This window comes from Talpa occidentalis, unplaced genomic scaffold (assembly GCF_014898055.3).
Source record: "Talpa occidentalis isolate TD23 unplaced genomic scaffold, MPIMG_talOcc4v2.1 talOcc4.16, whole genome shotgun sequence".
Taxonomy (NCBI): Eukaryota; Metazoa; Chordata; class Mammalia; order Eulipotyphla; family Talpidae; genus Talpa; species Talpa occidentalis.
This window is the reverse complement of record NW_023601653.1, coordinates 155,899-171,058: the sequence shown is the minus strand read 5'-3', so window position 1 is coordinate 171,058 and position 15,160 is coordinate 155,899. Positions and strand designations below refer to the sequence as shown.

The window sequence follows — 15,160 nt, the reverse complement described above, 5'->3', positions numbered from 1 at the left end:
ACCTGCTGCGCCACTGGGGAGGCCCCCTAAAGCAATTTTTTTTGACTTAATGTCTTTGAGGGCAGCAGAAAACCCACGCTCTCCGGCTCACACCTCCGAGGTCAGGCAGCAGCTGTCCTGGCCCCCGCAGAGCCCGCGGCTGTGGGAAGGGCGGTACAGCACGAGCCTGAGAGAGCCATGCACAACAAGATCAATCCGAAGGGCAAAACCACGTCTGGACGCTGGCGTGACCACCCTGGACAGGCAGACCTGGCTGGGCAGCGACCGTCCTGGGCTGAGAGGGAGGGACGGGAAGGCATGGGGCTCGGCGTTATGGCAAACGGCTCTTCCCCATCCCAAACGCCCCAGAGAAAGTTTCGGAGCAGGGAAGGTGACAGAATTCGTCCTGATGTACCTACAGTTCTCACCAAAACCAGGCATTTTAAAATTATTTACTTATGCTACAAGAACTGGGGTGCAGGCCAGAGATGCGGGGGGTGAGAGGACTCCCCAGAGACAGAGGGGGGAGCAGAGTGGGCGGGTCCACTGACACACAGTGCTGTGGGGGCAGCGGGAGACAGGAGGGGTCTGCCGCACCCTGTGGGTCACTCCCTGGCCAGGGTTGCACTTTGGCTGCAGTGGCTGACGGGAGCTCCGGAGTCCAGAGACTGACCCCGCGCCCTCAGGGAGGCCCAGACCGGCATGTTCCTGACAGAGCAATGACAAATTACAAAATCTTGTCTTTGAGCCTGGGTCTTGTGTGACGAGTTGGGGACAACCCCCAGGCCCTGGTGCTGCGTGGCCTCAGAGACAGCGGGCGTGGTGGGCAGTGCGGCCACCAGCGGGCAGTGGGCTGCTCAGCGGCGGCTCTCTGGCAGCCTTTTCTTTTTTTTTTTTTTTTTATTTGTTTGTTTGTTTATACATGCACTGGGTACAGTCAGAAGCGCGGGAGGGTGAGAGAATTCACCAGAGCCAGAGCGGGGAGCAGAGCAGGCAGAAGGACCGAAGGACACTGCTGAGGGGAGCAGCGGGCGGCAGGAGAGGTCTGCGCGCCATGTGGGACCCTCTTCCGGTGGCCGGGGAGCAGCCGGGGATCGAACCGGCGCTGCAGAGGCCGCGGGCAGCTTCGCAACCCAGCGCTCAACCGCTGCGCCACCGGGGAGGCCCTGGCAGCCTTTTCTTAAGAATGGACCAAGTGAAACTTCGGGACAAGGGTGGCTGCTCCAGCCCCGCTATGCCAGGGGCTTTGCCGTGTTTCTGGGTGACAGTCCCCCGAGGGCCACGCCAGGGCCACGGAGGTGACACCTGGCCCTCTTCTCAGTTTTTTGGAAATAATCTTCATTAGAGAATTATTACAGTAACACGGAGTGAGTTTATTTTTGCACTTAAATAACAGCAATGAGTCCGTATTGCAAGGATTTGTCAGTTTAATTTCCAAGGTGGTGACTGTGGCTACCCACGAGCTCTGGAATGGAGACTCTCCAGGGTCCTCTAATCTGAGACGGCCTGTCCATGATGCAGCTGACCTCCAGACCCCCATGGGGGGAGGTGGGGGCCATGTGGGGCATCACGGAGACTTGCCCAGCACCCCAGAGCCCGCCTGCACCCCAGCCACACGGCGCCCCACTTGGCGGGCCGCATGGTGGCCACTCAGCCTGCAGGCAGCTGGCCTGCTCTCCCCGTCCACTGTGCTCCCTCCACCTCCAAGGGGGTCTCCAGATGAGGCGGGGCACAGGCGGCCGTGGAGACACGCCCTGGAGTCCACATGCAGGAAGGCCCAGGACGCTGTGCTGCCGGAGCCAGGGCCCCCGGGGGCCGCTCCTCTCAGTGCTGGTGACCTCTGGAGAACACGCAGCCGCCTGCTCGCTGGACAGGGCCCCCTGCACAGGGATGCGCAGTGGGGCGGGGACTCTCGGGGGCAGCAGACACTGTGAGGACTTGGGAGGTCCGGGGAGGGGAGGGGGCGGGGGGGAGTGAGGTCCGGTGGGGGTGGGGCAGGGCCGGGTTCAGCTCTGGGGAGGGACGCTCCTGCCAGACTCTGTGACCCTCCTGGGGCCCTCCGAGTCAGGACCTCGGTGGGGTGTAGACAACTGTCTCCTTAATGAGAGGCTTGTCGGGGGCCGAGTACAAACCAGAAAACCCCAAGGATCAGCGTCCTTTCCCAACCGTTTCTCTGGAGGGACCGTCGCTGCTCCTGAGTCTGGGAGGGACAGTCTGCCCCCCTTTTCTTTTGGAAGGGGAACAGGAGAAACTTGGGGCTGCCCCGGCCCTGCCTATGACCGCCTTTCTGCTTGGCACATGGTGTTGGGGCTCCCAGAGAAGGCTCCCCACACGTGTATGTCCTTTCACTATGGGTCAAAACGGTGTCCAGTGGCAACAGGGGAGGAGCTGGGCACGCTGGGGGCCTGCAGGGTCCATGGGGCCAGAGCACAGGCTGGGGCTAAGGATGGCCCGAGGCCAGGAGGCTGCCCAAGCCCTCCCAAGGCCTCCTTGTCGAGCCCCATAGGAAACATGGGTGCCCTCAGCTTCTGCTCCCACCAGGGGCGTCTTCTGGGAAGTGACAGGACAGAGGCGCAGCTGCACCCCCCCTCTCCCACCCCAGCTGGGGTTCTCCGGCTCCCCCTTCTCCCCCCCATACCCAAACCCTGGGGACCGCCCTGAGTGTCCACTCCTGGCTGCTCCTCTCCTGCCCAGCAGCCCAGTACTGACCCTCAGTGCTTTCCCGCGGAAGCGCAAGCAGGGAAGGAAATGGATTCTGGGGACTTCTCCGGCCATCCACCATGGCCCCTGGCCTGCCCTGCGGTGGCAGCTACCAGGCTGTGTGGGACTGAGGCTTGGGGCCTTGGCCCTGCCAGACCAGGCCCTTGTGTCCACTTTATAGAATGGACAAGGGTGATGGGAGAGCACGTCAGCGGCTGGCTGGACAGCACCGAGGGCTATATCCAGCGCCATAGGCGGGAAGGCCCTCCGTCCTCTGGCAACCAGTGGGAAGGGAGAACCAGGCTGTAGGCCAAGCATGAAGACCCTTTATTGGTTCATGGGCCCAGATGACGCTGGATGCCCCCCACTACCCCGTGTCTCAGCAGCTGGTGCTGTCCCCCAGGCAGGGGCTGGGCCCAGCGGCTCTGGAGGAGGGGGCCCATCACTGCCTGGCTACCCGTGCGGGCAAGGACTGCGAGCCAGGCACAGCTCCACACGCGGCCGTGCCCAACCCAGAGGGTGCCTGCAGAGGGAGCAGTCGGAGGCCCTCAGGGCTGGGGTTCCAGAGCCTGCCTGGTGGGCGGTTGCCATGCTTCCTGGTAGCTGGTTAAGGCACAGTGGCTGAGTGTCCCGCTGCAGGAGACGACTCAGAGGCGTGCAGGGACCCTGACCCTCTCGTCCGGCAGCCGACAAAATGCAGCTACTTTTTCCGCCGGGAGAGCCGGGAACCGCTGCTGCAGCTGCTGGGAGCCGGGGCCGCCTGTTGGCCTGAATCCTTCCTGTGGGCTGGCCTGTGCTTCTCCTCCCTGGCCGGAGGGGTGGACCTGGGGATAAGGGGGCCCAGCAGGGCCTGCAGGACCCGAATGGCCCCCACAGTGGCCAGGAGCCCCCAGAGCAGTGTGGGGGCCTCCACGGGAGACAGCTGTTCCCGCAGCCAGCAGAGGGTCTGGGTCAGGGTGTTGCTGGAGCTGCGGGCCCGGGGTGGACTCTTGTCCTGTGGGAGCAAGGTGAAGAAGGCCTGTGAGGTCCCCCTGCAGGCCGCCCCCTCTGCCACCTCCTCTGGGCTGGCCAATGGGCCGCTACCTGGAGGCCAAACTGTGTGAGCAGCATGTCCAGCGTCGGGTCTCCGAGGGACACCGCTGGGAAGAACTCCTGCACCCACTGGCGGCGCCACCACTTGCTGCAACAGGACGGGCATTGGGAGAGGGCAGGCCTGGGCGCCCAGGCCCCTTCCCCCTCAGCCCAGGCCTTACCCCGGCTCCCCTGGCTGTGAAAACCAGTACTTGTAGAGCTGGGCCCGGACGTAGGTGGGGGGCTGCTCGTGGAAGGGGTACCTGGACAGGTCTGTCTGGATGAGCCGGATCACTGTGGGGAGAGCCGGCTCGGCTCAGGTGCGGCTCCCCCGCCGGCCCAGCGCCAGGCCCAGCCCCACCTGGCCCACCCCGGCCCGCCCCAGCCCACCCCCCGCACCCGGCTCGCGGCCCTGCAGCAGGCGCTGGACCAGGCTGGTGAACCAGGGGCTGTGTGTGTGCGGGCCCAGCGCGGCGAACCACATCTGCCAGTCGAGGCGCGGCTGGTGCGGCGTCACCACCGGGGGCGGCCGGCTCACGTTTCCAGGCTTGTACAGGAACTCGATCTCCTGCGGGGCGCAGCCCGTTAGCCTGTTAGCGGCTCGCGGACAGGGCCCCTCCAGCCCGCCCCGGCCACGGGGCAATCACCGTCCAGCGCTGCCCGTCGTAGCTGCCCTCCAGGACCACTTCCGGCCGCCCGCCTAGGCCGGTCATCCGGCGGAAGAGGCCGTAGGAGTTGGCCAGCTGCAGGTGCTCCACGGCGCCGAACAGGCGGTGGGCCCCGGCCCAGAGGCGGCCGTGGGTGGAGGGCTCCAGGTAGGAGTAGGGCACCTGGGGGCAGGGGCGGGGCTCAGCATTGGGCGGGCTCCACCCCCTCCCCCCTCCCGCGGGGCCGCCTACCAGGCTGGTGAGGAACATGGCCACCGTGGCCGCGCTGAGGACTGATAGCGGGGCTGCAGCACAGAGCTTCTGCGGCCACCCTCTCACCCGCGTCCACCTGGGAGGAGACCCAAGCGCCGTCAGGCCTGCCCTGCACAGCCCAGCTCCACCCAGCTCCACGGACCACTTACCTCCAGAGGGCGGTCAGCAGCTCCCAGGCCAGGGAGGCCGCGCCCAGCCACATGGTGGGCAGGGTGACTGTCTTCAGCCACTGGGAAAACTGGTGGAAGGTGAAGGCTATGGAAGGGAGGGGTGTGAGGGGGTGGTCGGCCCTGCCTTCTCCCATACCCCACCCCTCCCCGGCACGCACTGGTTCTGGAGAGGATGGTGTGCTGTTCCCAGTTGACCTCCAGGCCAAAATAGTGCACGGTGCCGTAGGCCAGCAGCCCGTAGACGGTCAGCTCCAGGAGCAGGGACAGCCCAGCCAGCAGAGTCTTAGGCCAAGCTGTGGGTGAGACCGCCCGGGCCCACTGGGATTGAGCATGCCTGAAGCCGGGGCTGTGGTGGAGCGGGAGCCAGGGGCGCTGGGGATGTCAGGGGCTACAGGGGTGAGGTCGGCAGCTGTGGGGCGCAAGCGGGCACTCACAGACAGGTGTCTTCCTGTTGCCAGGCTCGGCAGCCAAGTGCACATCATCCAGGAGGGCAGAGGTGAGCACCAGGGTGAGCAGGTTGAAGAAGTTGTAGTTGCCAGTGACGATGATCAGCACTTGCAGCAGGACCTGAGATCACCCCAGCTCTGAGGGCAGCCCCTGCTGGAAGTCACCCCCCGGGCCTCTCCTGCCTCTTCCTCCCACTCCTTGGCCTCTGCTCTGCTCCATCTCGCCTGTGTTCTGTCCTGCACACCGGGGTGCCCCTGCTGCCCGGAGAAGCCTGCCTACCCTGCTTCCCCCCTGCCCAAGGCCTTCCTGCCAGCGGGTCCCCCACGGGGCCACTGGACTGTCTGAAAAAGGCCTCGCGGGCCGCCCTGACCCACCTGGGTGTAGAAGGCGGCCAAGCGCAGGCGGCGGACAGGGGCGAAGAACAGCGGGGGTACAGCCACCTCGATGAGGAAAGTGGCCACCACACTGAGCCTGTGCAGCCAGACGGGCAGGTGGTGGGCAGCCCAGGCGGCAGGCGTGGGCAGGCACTGCGTCTCGTAGTGGTAGGTAAGGGCTGCAGTGATGGGCAGACAGTGAGTCTGGGCACGGGCCCCCAAGACCTCCCCACAGCCAGGCCGGGCCCCTCACCAGTGAGCCCCCACCACGCGGGGCAACGGCTGGTCAGCTTTACCACTCCGGACGCGAACATGAGGCGAAACAGCAGCCAGCGCACAAGCCAGAAGGGCAGGTCTTCATGGGGTGAGGCGCCTGCCAGCCTGCGCTGCAGGGGCTGCCTCAGGGGGGCCACCAGCACAGCCAGGAAGCCTGTCTCCAGCAGGAGGGAGTCCCTGTGGGAAGGAGCAGCAGCACAGGCCCCTCCCCATCATGGCCGGGGAGAGCAGGCACCCCATCCCACCCACCAGCCTCCCACTGGCCTCCCACGCCCAATGGCCACTCACCACTGGAAATAAAGAAACACCTGGCCCACCTGCAGGGAGAGGGGGGCGGGGTGTGATGTGTGGGCAGGCAAGGGGGGAGGGGTTGGGGAGGGTCCCAGCGTTGGGGGGCAGGCGGCCCCACTTGCCTGGCAGGCTGATAGGTAGGCAGCCCAGAGCAGCAGGTAGGTGAGGGAGTGGCGCAGCTGGCACATCAGCAGTGCCCCCAGGGCCAGCAGGGTGCCCAGCAGGGTCAGCAGCTCCAGGCCCTGCGCAGTGTCCAGCCCCAGGCGAGGCGCCTCCCACAGCAGCGTCGGGGTCTCCCACAGCTGCTGCCAGCGCCCCTTGCCCTGTGGCCGCAGTGTCCTCCGGGCCGGCAGGATGCCCTCGGCGCCATACAGGCCTGCGGGAGGGCCGGTCAGGAACGGGGCCGGAACTGCCCTCCAGGGCCGGCCTCCCAAGTCAGGGCCTCGGGTCCTCCTGACCCTCCCACCCGGGTCAGGCTCCAGGGGGCCTCCCCGACCCGGGGTCGGGCTCTCCAGGTCCCTCTCCCCAGGCCCGCCCGGGTCAGAACACGGAGCCCGAGGGGGGTCCGCGCCCGGCGCGCCCGCCTGCCCGCACACCCCGCGGGCCGCAGGACCGGGCCGCCGCCCCCACCCGCGGGCGGGCGAGGGCCGGGGCCGGCGGGGCCGGGGGGGCGTCCTGCCTCGGCGCCCTCACCCGGGATCTGCGTGTAGAGGGAAGCGAAGGCGACCATGAAGACGGCGGCCACGCCCTGGAGGAAGAGCTGCCGCGGGACTCGCGAGCCCGCCATGTCCGCTGCGCGGCCGGAGGCAGGGAGCGCGCCCGCCCCCCCGCCGGCCCGCGGCCACCGCGGGCCCCGCCCCGAACGCCCCGCCCCGCCCCGCCCCGAACGCCCCGCCCCGCCCCGAACGCCCGCCCGCGAGCCCTGGACGCTCCTCCTGGCCCCGCCCCGCGCGCCTCTTCTGGCCCCGCCCCGCGCGCCCCATCGCTACGCCTGTCGCCTCTCGCGCGCCGCGGGTTCCCGGGTTCCTCGCGCGCGGCTAGGGCTGCGCTACGTCATAAATGTGCGCGGCGCGGCACGCTACGTGCCTTCCTGGGCGGGAACACCAAAATGGCGCCAGAGGTAGTGGCGGGCTGAGGACGATCCGGGACCCCTCGAAGCCCGTGCTGCGGTCTGCGGGCCGTCGCGACCCCTCCGGACATGGAGGACGTGGAGGCGCGCTTCGCCCACCTCCTGCAGCCCATCCGCGACCTCACCAAGAATTGGGAGGTGGACGTGGCGGCCCAGCTGGGCGAGTATCTGGAGGAGGTGAGGGCGGCGCGGCCGGGCGGCGGGGGCGGGCCCGGCGGAGGCGGGGAGGCGCGCGGGCCAGGGCGGGGGTGCGGCGGGGCCGTGGGCGGCGGGGAGGCCGCAGGCTCCGGGTCTGGTCCCCAAACTCCTTTCCCCGGCTGCATCCCGGCCCCCACCCCCGCAGTTGCTCTGGTCCGGAGCTGTCACCGCTGGTCTCTGCCCGCCCGCGGGTTGTGAACCGGCCTTGGCGGGCGGTCGTCAGCGGGTCTCTGATGCCACAGAAAAGACGAAGCTCGGTTGCGCGCGTGTGTGTTGGAGGTTTCTGGGCGGCCACCTAAGAGCTATTATCTTGGATTTTCGAAACCGCTTCCAACTGCTGACTTGGGCCGTCCCATCAGCCTTTCTCTCCTCCTTGCGGGAGGCTGTGTGCCAGCCTGGGCTGTGTGGCCTGGTGACAGCTGTCCCCGAGTTCTGAACCTCAGTCCAGCTCAGACTGGTTTCCACTTGGGCTGCCCTTGTCCTCACAGTGACCTCCCTCCTACCGAATTCAAGGGCTGCCAGCGTTACCTGGGTCACCGGCAGCAGTCGTTGGGCCTACCATCCCTTTTTACAACAGGTTTTGGGCTTTGACTTTCTTTTCAATTTCATCATCTCTTTTTCTCTCCCAATCTCGAGTGCCGGCCTGGACCATCTTCCCATTTTTTTCCCTTGAGCAACCTTGTTTACTCCCGTGATTTCCATTTCATTTATACATGAGGAGAACTCCCAGGCCTGTAGCCATATTCTAGGTCTTTCTTCTGAGTCTTGTGTCCAGCTGCTCCACTGTGTGCACATCCACTTACGGGCACACGGCTCCCAAACTTACTCCATCTAAGGTGGAGCTGTCTCTTGCTGCCAAGTGTTGTTCTCCCTGACCTGGGCACGGGCTCCGCTGTTCGCCAAAGGCAAAGTGCATGTCTGTGTCATGTGGATTCTGTCAGCTGCGCCCCAGGGTCTCATTTGAAGTCATTTGTTCACTCATAAGTCTGCTTCTGCTAACCGCCCCTGGAGATTCATAATAAAGCTCTCTTCCTGGGCTGCATCCACTGACTTTCGCCCTGTCCAGCAGCAAATGTGACTCAAAAAAAATGAAAATCAGCTTGTGGCCCCAGCCCTCCCTAGGGCTATCTGTGGCCCTGTAGCCCTGGCCCTCCCTCGGCGGCAGGGGTTTTCTGTTTTACTGTATTTTATCGTTGGGGAAAGATGTCAGTGGCATTTGCACTGGAGTTGTGGCCCACAGTTTGAAGAGCGCTGCCTTCTTTCCTGTGTCTCCCGAGTCCCTGGGGTGGGGGGCAGCGCCCCCCATGCTCACACACCTAAGCACGGGGCCTGGGCTCGGGCTGGGGTGAACACCAGGCTGACCCGCTCCCAGAGCTGCAGCGGGGAGGCCCACATTCACACCCACTGCCCCACCACTCGCACACACCACCCTCATTCCACCCACAACTGGGGTCTGGCAGCCCTGCTCCCCTGACGCTGCCGCCTGAGTGAGCACAGACACCATGAGGTACAGTGCGGGAGCCCCAACATGGCCAGGGGTCCCCAGGCCACCTCCATGTCTGCCACCTCCATTTGGCTGAAGACGTGACCCTGTGGGTTTGGTGATTAACTAGAAGGGCTCTCTGGGCTCAGAGAAGCTGCCTCCTGCTGGCCATCTTGTGCTGAGGATGCAGCCCAGCCTAAGAAGAGCTGCAGGGGTGAGGCCTGGGGTTAGGGGTAGCACCTACCCCTCCCACACATCCTTGTGTTCCCCAACCCAGAAGGCTGTGTGGGCCCTGGATGGGTGAATTTAACACGGGTTGGCTCCATCCCCTCCCCCCAGGGTGGGGACTGAGCGCCCATTGTCCCATGGCCAGCCCCCAGAGGTCACCGGGTACATCCAGAAAGGAGGTGCCCTGCACCCCGTGTTTGTGAGTGGTGCGCTCTGGGGACATGGAAACACGAGGTCTTGGCTCCACAGGTAGGGGTCCAAAGACCTGTCTCCCCCACAAGAGATGTTCTTCCAGAGTCACCAGATGTGTTATGGGGCAGGGAGAGGGCACCCCAGGACCCCCAAAGCTGCCTGCTCTGAATAGTCCTGCCACCCGCTGCGTCAAGACAAGACAGAGATATCTTTAGCGGAAAGGCGCCTAAGTACAGTTGGTGTGGGGTACAGAGAAGACAAAGAATAGTTTCTAATTCCAGCACCCGAAGTCGCCCATCCCCTCGTGGGTAAAAGTCCAGCCAAACAGGGTTGGCCCAAAGCAGGGCCTCTGAGGCCAGAACCCGAAGGCACCTTTTGGCTGGGGCCCATAGAAAAGGGGTCACAAATAGCCAGATAAGCCTAGGAGAAAAAGAACAAAGTCAAAATCAAGACCGAAGCTGCCACTGTCACCTCCCTCAAGTCTCTCAGCCTCGTCTGTGTCAACTGGCCCAGGACCAAGAAGCCAGCGCGGTTTCTTTCCCTCTGTGTTCCCCTCCTCCAGCTCCCTGTCCTCTGCCTGCCTTCCCAGGTGCCTCTGCAGCTTCTACTCCTCCTCCCTGCTCAGCTCACCCCCCTTGGGTGGGGCAGGGGACCTGGGTCCTCCCCTTTCTTTGGAGACCCTCTTACATTCCCTCCTCCCAACCTGAACCTGCACTGACCGGGCAGCCGTGGGCGCCCGTGTCAGTGGGGAGTGGCTGGGTGACCCGGCCCCAGGGCAGAGTGCAGAGCAGGCTGGAATCAGCGCCCTGCCCACGTCTTGCAGCTGGACCAGATCTGCATCTCTTTCGACGAAGGCAAAACCACGATGAACTTCATCGAGGCGGCGCTGCTGATCCAGGGCTCCGCCTGTGTCTACAGCAAGAAGGTACCTGGCACCCCGTGTCCGGCCAGGGCGGTACCTCCCTCCTGCTCGCCTGCCCATGGCTCCAGGGAATGTTGAGTTCGGAGTCACCGGCCTGCTGCTCAGCGGTGCCGCGTGCGGGCGCCCACGGGAAGAGAGGCAGCCCAGGAAGGAGGGCGTGGGGGGCAGCCCAGGTGGCGGCGAGCCCGTGGGAGAGCTGGGCGCGGGGAGGGGGCCGAGGCAGTGGGCAGGCTGAGGGTGGAGGGGAGGCCCACTCCACAGGGACATGGGCCCCTGGCTGTTTGCTGGTGAGAGGGTCTGATGCAACTGGGCTGCCAGAGAAGCAGTTTTGGCTGAAACTGGCAGGACGCGAGCCCAGGTGTCCAGGGGGAGCCAGACTGCGGCCTCGGTGGGGAGGCCCTGGCGGGGCCGTGGGCTCACAGCCCCCTGTTGCCAGGTGGAATACCTCTACTCGCTGGTGTACCAGGCGCTCGACTTCATCTCTGGCAAGAGGTGCGTGCCAGGGCGGGCCGGGGGGAGGGGAGGGATGCTGGCCGCTGCTCCCACCCACGCCCACCCTTGCTCTCTTCAGGCGCGCCAAGCAGCTCTCCCCACTTCAGGAGGACGGGGGCAGCTGGTACTCTGGCTCCAGGGCCCCCCAGGAAGTGGAGGACGAGGTGAGGCTGGTGGGCGGTGCCTGGCCTGCATGTGTGTAGCACCCCGCTGAGCCCCTCATTCCCCACAGTTCCTGTCGCTGGATGACCTCCCTGACTCCCGGACCAGCGTGGATCTGAGGACTGGCCAGGCGCCCAGTGTGAGTGCCCCCGAGGCGGGGTGTGGGGCCCTTCACCCTCGTGGCTCACCCCTGCCCGCCCCCACAGGAGATCCTCATCATCCCGCTCCTGCCCATGGCCCTGGTGGCCCCTGACGAGGCGGAGAAGAACAGCAGCCCGCTGTACAGGTGGGGCCCCGGCCCGGTGGCAGGCGGGGGGAGGGTGGCAGGGGAAGGGTGTCTGCAGTGGACGTTTCTGCCAGCACAGCTGTCAAGGGGAGGTCCTGGCCAGCCGGAAGGACTTCAGGATGAACACATGCACCCCGCACCCCAGAGGGGCCTTCATGTTGGAGCCGGTGGGCATGTCCCCCGAGGAGGCCTCGCTACCCAGGAGCCAGAAGGGTGAGGGTGCCTTGGGGGGCTGGGCAGGGCTGGTGGAGGGGGCTGGGCTGATCTGTCGATCCTCCCCAGAGGCCCCGGGGGCTGAGGAGCAGCCCATGGAGTTGTCTGCTTGTGGGAGCCCCGCCCCCAACCTCTGCCAGGAGCCAGGTGAGAGGAAGCCTGGGGCCCCGACCCACCCTGCTGCTCTGGGCAGCCTCTTGCTCTCCTGCGCGGCCCGCCAGCTCCTGGTACAGGCCCCAGCGTGTCTTGGGGCCGACTGTGTCCTTGCTCCCTGCCCAGGCCCCTCTCCAGAAGGTCAGCAGCCGGGCGGCTGGGGTGAGGACGATGATGCCGAGGGGCCGGGGAAGCCCCCCGAGGCCCCTGCAGCTGAGGCCCCTCTGGAGTGCGAGGAGCCCAGGAGCCCGCAGCAGGTGGGACCCGTGCCTGAAGCCACCAGCCCGGCCCCTCCTCGCCCTTTCTGACCCCCTACCCCGCCGGCCTGGGCACCACCAGGTGGCAGTTGCTCCCCTGTGTGGACTGGACAGACTGGGGGGCCTCAGGCGTCCCAGCCTAGAGCAGAGTCTTGACGCCCCACACGCTGGTGGGTCTGGGCTGGGGCACGGGCTGCTGAGGGCTGGGGCTTCCTCTTCAGTCCTCCAGTGGCTTCCCTTCTGCCGGGTGGGCCCCTGCAGGGTCTCACCGGCTGACCCCAAGCAGAGCTCGGGGCCTCAGAGCCATGGGTGGAGGGTCCTTGTGCCCTTTCTCTGCAGAGCGTCCAGCCCCGGAGGTACGTGCTGCGGGAGAGACAGGCGGCCCTGGCGCCCGCGCCCCAGCCGCAGCAGGTGAGCATGAGGGCAGGTGCGGGGAGCTGGCCTCAGAACCTCGCCCCTCGCGTCATCCTCTGGCTCTGGGTTGGGGTCAGACCCCCAGGCTGTCAGCGCCTCTCCTCAGCGCCTGCTCCTGCTTGTACTCAGGAGCCCACAGACCCCTGGCAGAGCCTGGACCCCTTCGACTCCCTGGACTCCAAGCCCTTTAGAAAAGGTAACGGGGGGGGGGGGGGGGCGGGGGCGTTTGCACTCAGCACAGGGGGAGGGATGGGTTCTGAGAGAGTCCCTCTGCCCCCAGGCAGGCCCTACTCAGTGCCCCCCTGCGTGGAGGAGGCCCCGGGGCAGAAGCGCAAGAGGAAGGGCACTGCCAAGCTGCAGGACTTCCACCAGTGGTGCCTGGCCGCCTGTGAGCAGGGGCGCGGGGGTGGGACTGTGGGGCTCACACGCCGTGAGGGGTTCTGCCCTTGTGGGCTGGGCTGCTGACCGAGGTGTCCTGCAGATGCTGACCACACTGACGGGAGGAGGCCCCGGCGGAAGGGCCCATCTTTCGCGGGTGAGGCCAGGGCCCAGGGTCTCTCCCGGGGGCAGGGGCGCACTCTCTGGCCTGGGTGGGCTGGGAGCTGGCAGGACGTGGCCACCTCTGGCCTCCCGCAGACATGGAGGTCCTGTACTGGAAGCATGTGCGGGAGCAGCTGGAGACGCTGCGGAAGCTGCAGAGAAGGGAGGCAAGTAGCGGTGTGGGCGGGCGGGTGCCCAGCCCCAGGTGGCTGCGGTGCCCTCACAGACGCTTTGTGCAGGTGGCCGAGCAGTGGTTGCCCAGGGCCGAGGAGGGGCTGTGGCCAGTGGAGGAAGACCGCCTGGAGGACCCCCTGGAGGATCTGGGGGTAGCAGGTGGGTGTCTGAGGCGGGGGAGGGGGGCCAGCCCCTTCGTCAGCTGAGTTGCCTTCTGCTGGCCTCTCTGTCTCCCAGATGACCTCCTAGAGCCTGGGGCATCCCCTGAGTCTGCAAGGACAAAGCACGAGGCAGCGGCCGACCTGGGTAGGTCTGGGGGTGGGAGGGGTGCTGCTTGCTGGGCAGCTGGGTCTGGAGGCTGCTCACCCACCTATGCCCTCTTGCAGCGGAGGCCATGCCGGCGTCCCTGAGCTACGAGGAGCTGGTCCGCAGGAATGTGGTAGGTGGGGCGGGGCGGGGTGGGGGGATTCCTGCACTGCACAGAGGCCGCAGCGCCCCCCCTGTACCCCCAGGAGCTCTTCATCACCACCTCACAGAAGTTTGTGCGGGAGACAGAGCTGAGCCAGCGCATCAAAGACTGGGAGGACACGGTGCAGCCGCTGCTCCAGGAGCAGGTGAGGGCCCGCGGGCGGGGGGGGGGGGGGGTGGGCAGCTGGGAGGGCCCCCGCAGCCAAGCTTGCCTCATATGCGTCCCCCGCCCCCTCCCCAGGAGCAGCACCTGCCGTTCGACATCCACACCTATGGGGACCAGCTCGTGTCCAGGTTCAGCCAGCTGGACCAGTGGTACCCCTTTGCGGAGCTGGTGGCCGGCCAGCCTGCTTTCGAGGTCTGCCGTGCCATGCTGGCCTCGCTGCAGTTGGTGAGTGGCCGGGCATGCGCGGCAGGGCAGGGCGGGGCCTGCTCCCTCTCTGCTGACACCCCACCCTCTGCTGGCACCCCACTCCGCAGGCCAACGACCACACGGTGGAGATCACCCAGCAGCCGGGGCTGGAGGCGGCCGTGGACACCATGTCCCTGAGACTGCTCACGCACCAGCGGGCGCACGCGCGCTTCCAGACCTACACCGCCCCCTCCATGGCCCGGCCCTGAGGGCCGCCCCCGCCCCCGCCCGCTCCGGGCTGGCCCAGCCCAATAAAGTGCTGACGTCACAGCTCGGCGGTGCGGGGGACACGTGTGCTCTGCCACACCTTTAATGAGCGGCTCAGGGGAGGACGCTGCGGAAAGCAGCCATGTGGCGCCGCACGCTGTCCGCGATCTGCTCGGCCGACCGGGCCCGGCCGTAGTAGTCCGTGAAGAGGCCGTCGGGGCTGAGCAGGTAGATGGCGACCGAGTGGTCCACGATGTAGTCCTGGTCCGCGTCGCGGGGGCCCGCCTGGTAGTACACGCGGTAGCTGCGGCTCACGCGGGCCACCTCCTCGGCCGAGCCCGTCAGGCCCAGCAGCCGCGGGTGGAAGTCCCGCACGTAGCGCGCCATGGCCGCCGGGTCGTCGCGCTCGGGGTCCACGGTGACGAAGACGGGCTGCACGGGGGGCAGCCCGGGCTCCGCCTCCAGCCGCCGCACCGCGCGCACCAGCTTGTCCAGCTCGTCGGGGCAGATGTCCGGGCAGTGCGTGAAGCCGAAGTACAGGAGCACCCACTGGCCGCGGAAGTCGGCTTTGCAGCGCGCGCGGCCCCGGTGGTCCACCAGGCTGAAGTCGCCCTGGCCGACGGCCGCCCGGCGCAGCGCCTCGGTGCGCTCCCGCTGCCGCCGCCGCTCCTTCTCGGCGCGCGCCGCCAGCCAGGCCCCGCCCAGCCCGGCCCCCAGCGCGGCCGTGACCAGCAGCCGGGTGCGCAGCCCGGGGCCCTGCCCGCCGCGCTCCGCGGGGCTCCGCGTGGACCCGGGCCTGGGCCCGGCGCGCGGCGCCGCACTCCCCGGGGGCCCGAGCAGGGCGCGCGCGCGCCAGGGGGCCCGAGCCGGCCGCAGCATCGGCCTCCGCGCCTGCAACGGCGAAGCGGTCAGGGCGCGCGCGGCCAGGCGGCCCGCGCCCCGGGGGTCTCGCCCCCCGCCCCTGGGCGCCCCCGAGCCCGGGCGGGGCGTCCCGGGCTTCAC

The 15,160-nt window shown here is 67.1% G+C and overlaps 3 protein-coding genes across 3 annotated transcripts; 1 reads left to right on the top strand and 2 right to left on the bottom strand.

Moving 5' to 3' along the window:
• Positions 1-2,622: 2,622 nt before the first annotated feature.
• Positions 2,623-7,028, bottom strand: LMF2 (lipase maturation factor 2). Its single transcript, XM_037515195.2, has 14 exons — positions 6,922-7,028; positions 6,351-6,604; positions 6,226-6,254; positions 5,915-6,114; positions 5,662-5,840; positions 5,275-5,407; positions 4,999-5,133; positions 4,820-4,925; positions 4,650-4,746; positions 4,398-4,580; positions 4,150-4,318; positions 3,933-4,044; positions 3,763-3,859; positions 2,623-3,673 (listed from the first exon to the last, which is right to left on the bottom strand). The coding sequence occupies exons 1-14, from the start codon at positions 7,013-7,015 to the stop codon at positions 3,380-3,382; spliced, it is 2,082 nt and encodes a 693-aa protein (XP_037371092.1). The 5' UTR covers positions 7,016-7,028; the 3' UTR covers positions 2,623-3,379.
• Positions 7,029-7,331: 303 nt separating this feature from the next.
• Positions 7,332-14,234, top strand: NCAPH2 (non-SMC condensin II complex subunit H2). The gene is made up of 20 exons (XM_037513344.2): positions 7,332-7,534; positions 10,282-10,383; positions 10,817-10,872; positions 10,952-11,036; positions 11,105-11,173; positions 11,241-11,320; positions 11,400-11,533; positions 11,603-11,680; positions 11,813-11,943; positions 12,283-12,354; positions 12,487-12,553; positions 12,638-12,745; positions 12,839-12,892; positions 12,994-13,064; positions 13,137-13,230; positions 13,309-13,377; positions 13,458-13,510; positions 13,584-13,685; positions 13,781-13,930; positions 14,020-14,234. The coding sequence occupies exons 1-20, from the start codon at positions 7,427-7,429 to the stop codon at positions 14,158-14,160; spliced, it is 1,824 nt and encodes a 607-aa protein (XP_037369241.1). The 5' UTR covers positions 7,332-7,426; the 3' UTR covers positions 14,161-14,234.
• On the bottom strand, positions 14,196-15,037 carry LOC119248159 (protein SCO2 homolog, mitochondrial). Its single transcript, XM_037515136.2, has one exon. The coding sequence runs from the start codon at positions 15,035-15,037 to the stop codon at positions 14,273-14,275; it is 765 nt and encodes a 254-aa protein (XP_037371033.1). The 3' UTR covers positions 14,196-14,272.
• Positions 15,038-15,160: the final 123 nt, after the last annotated feature.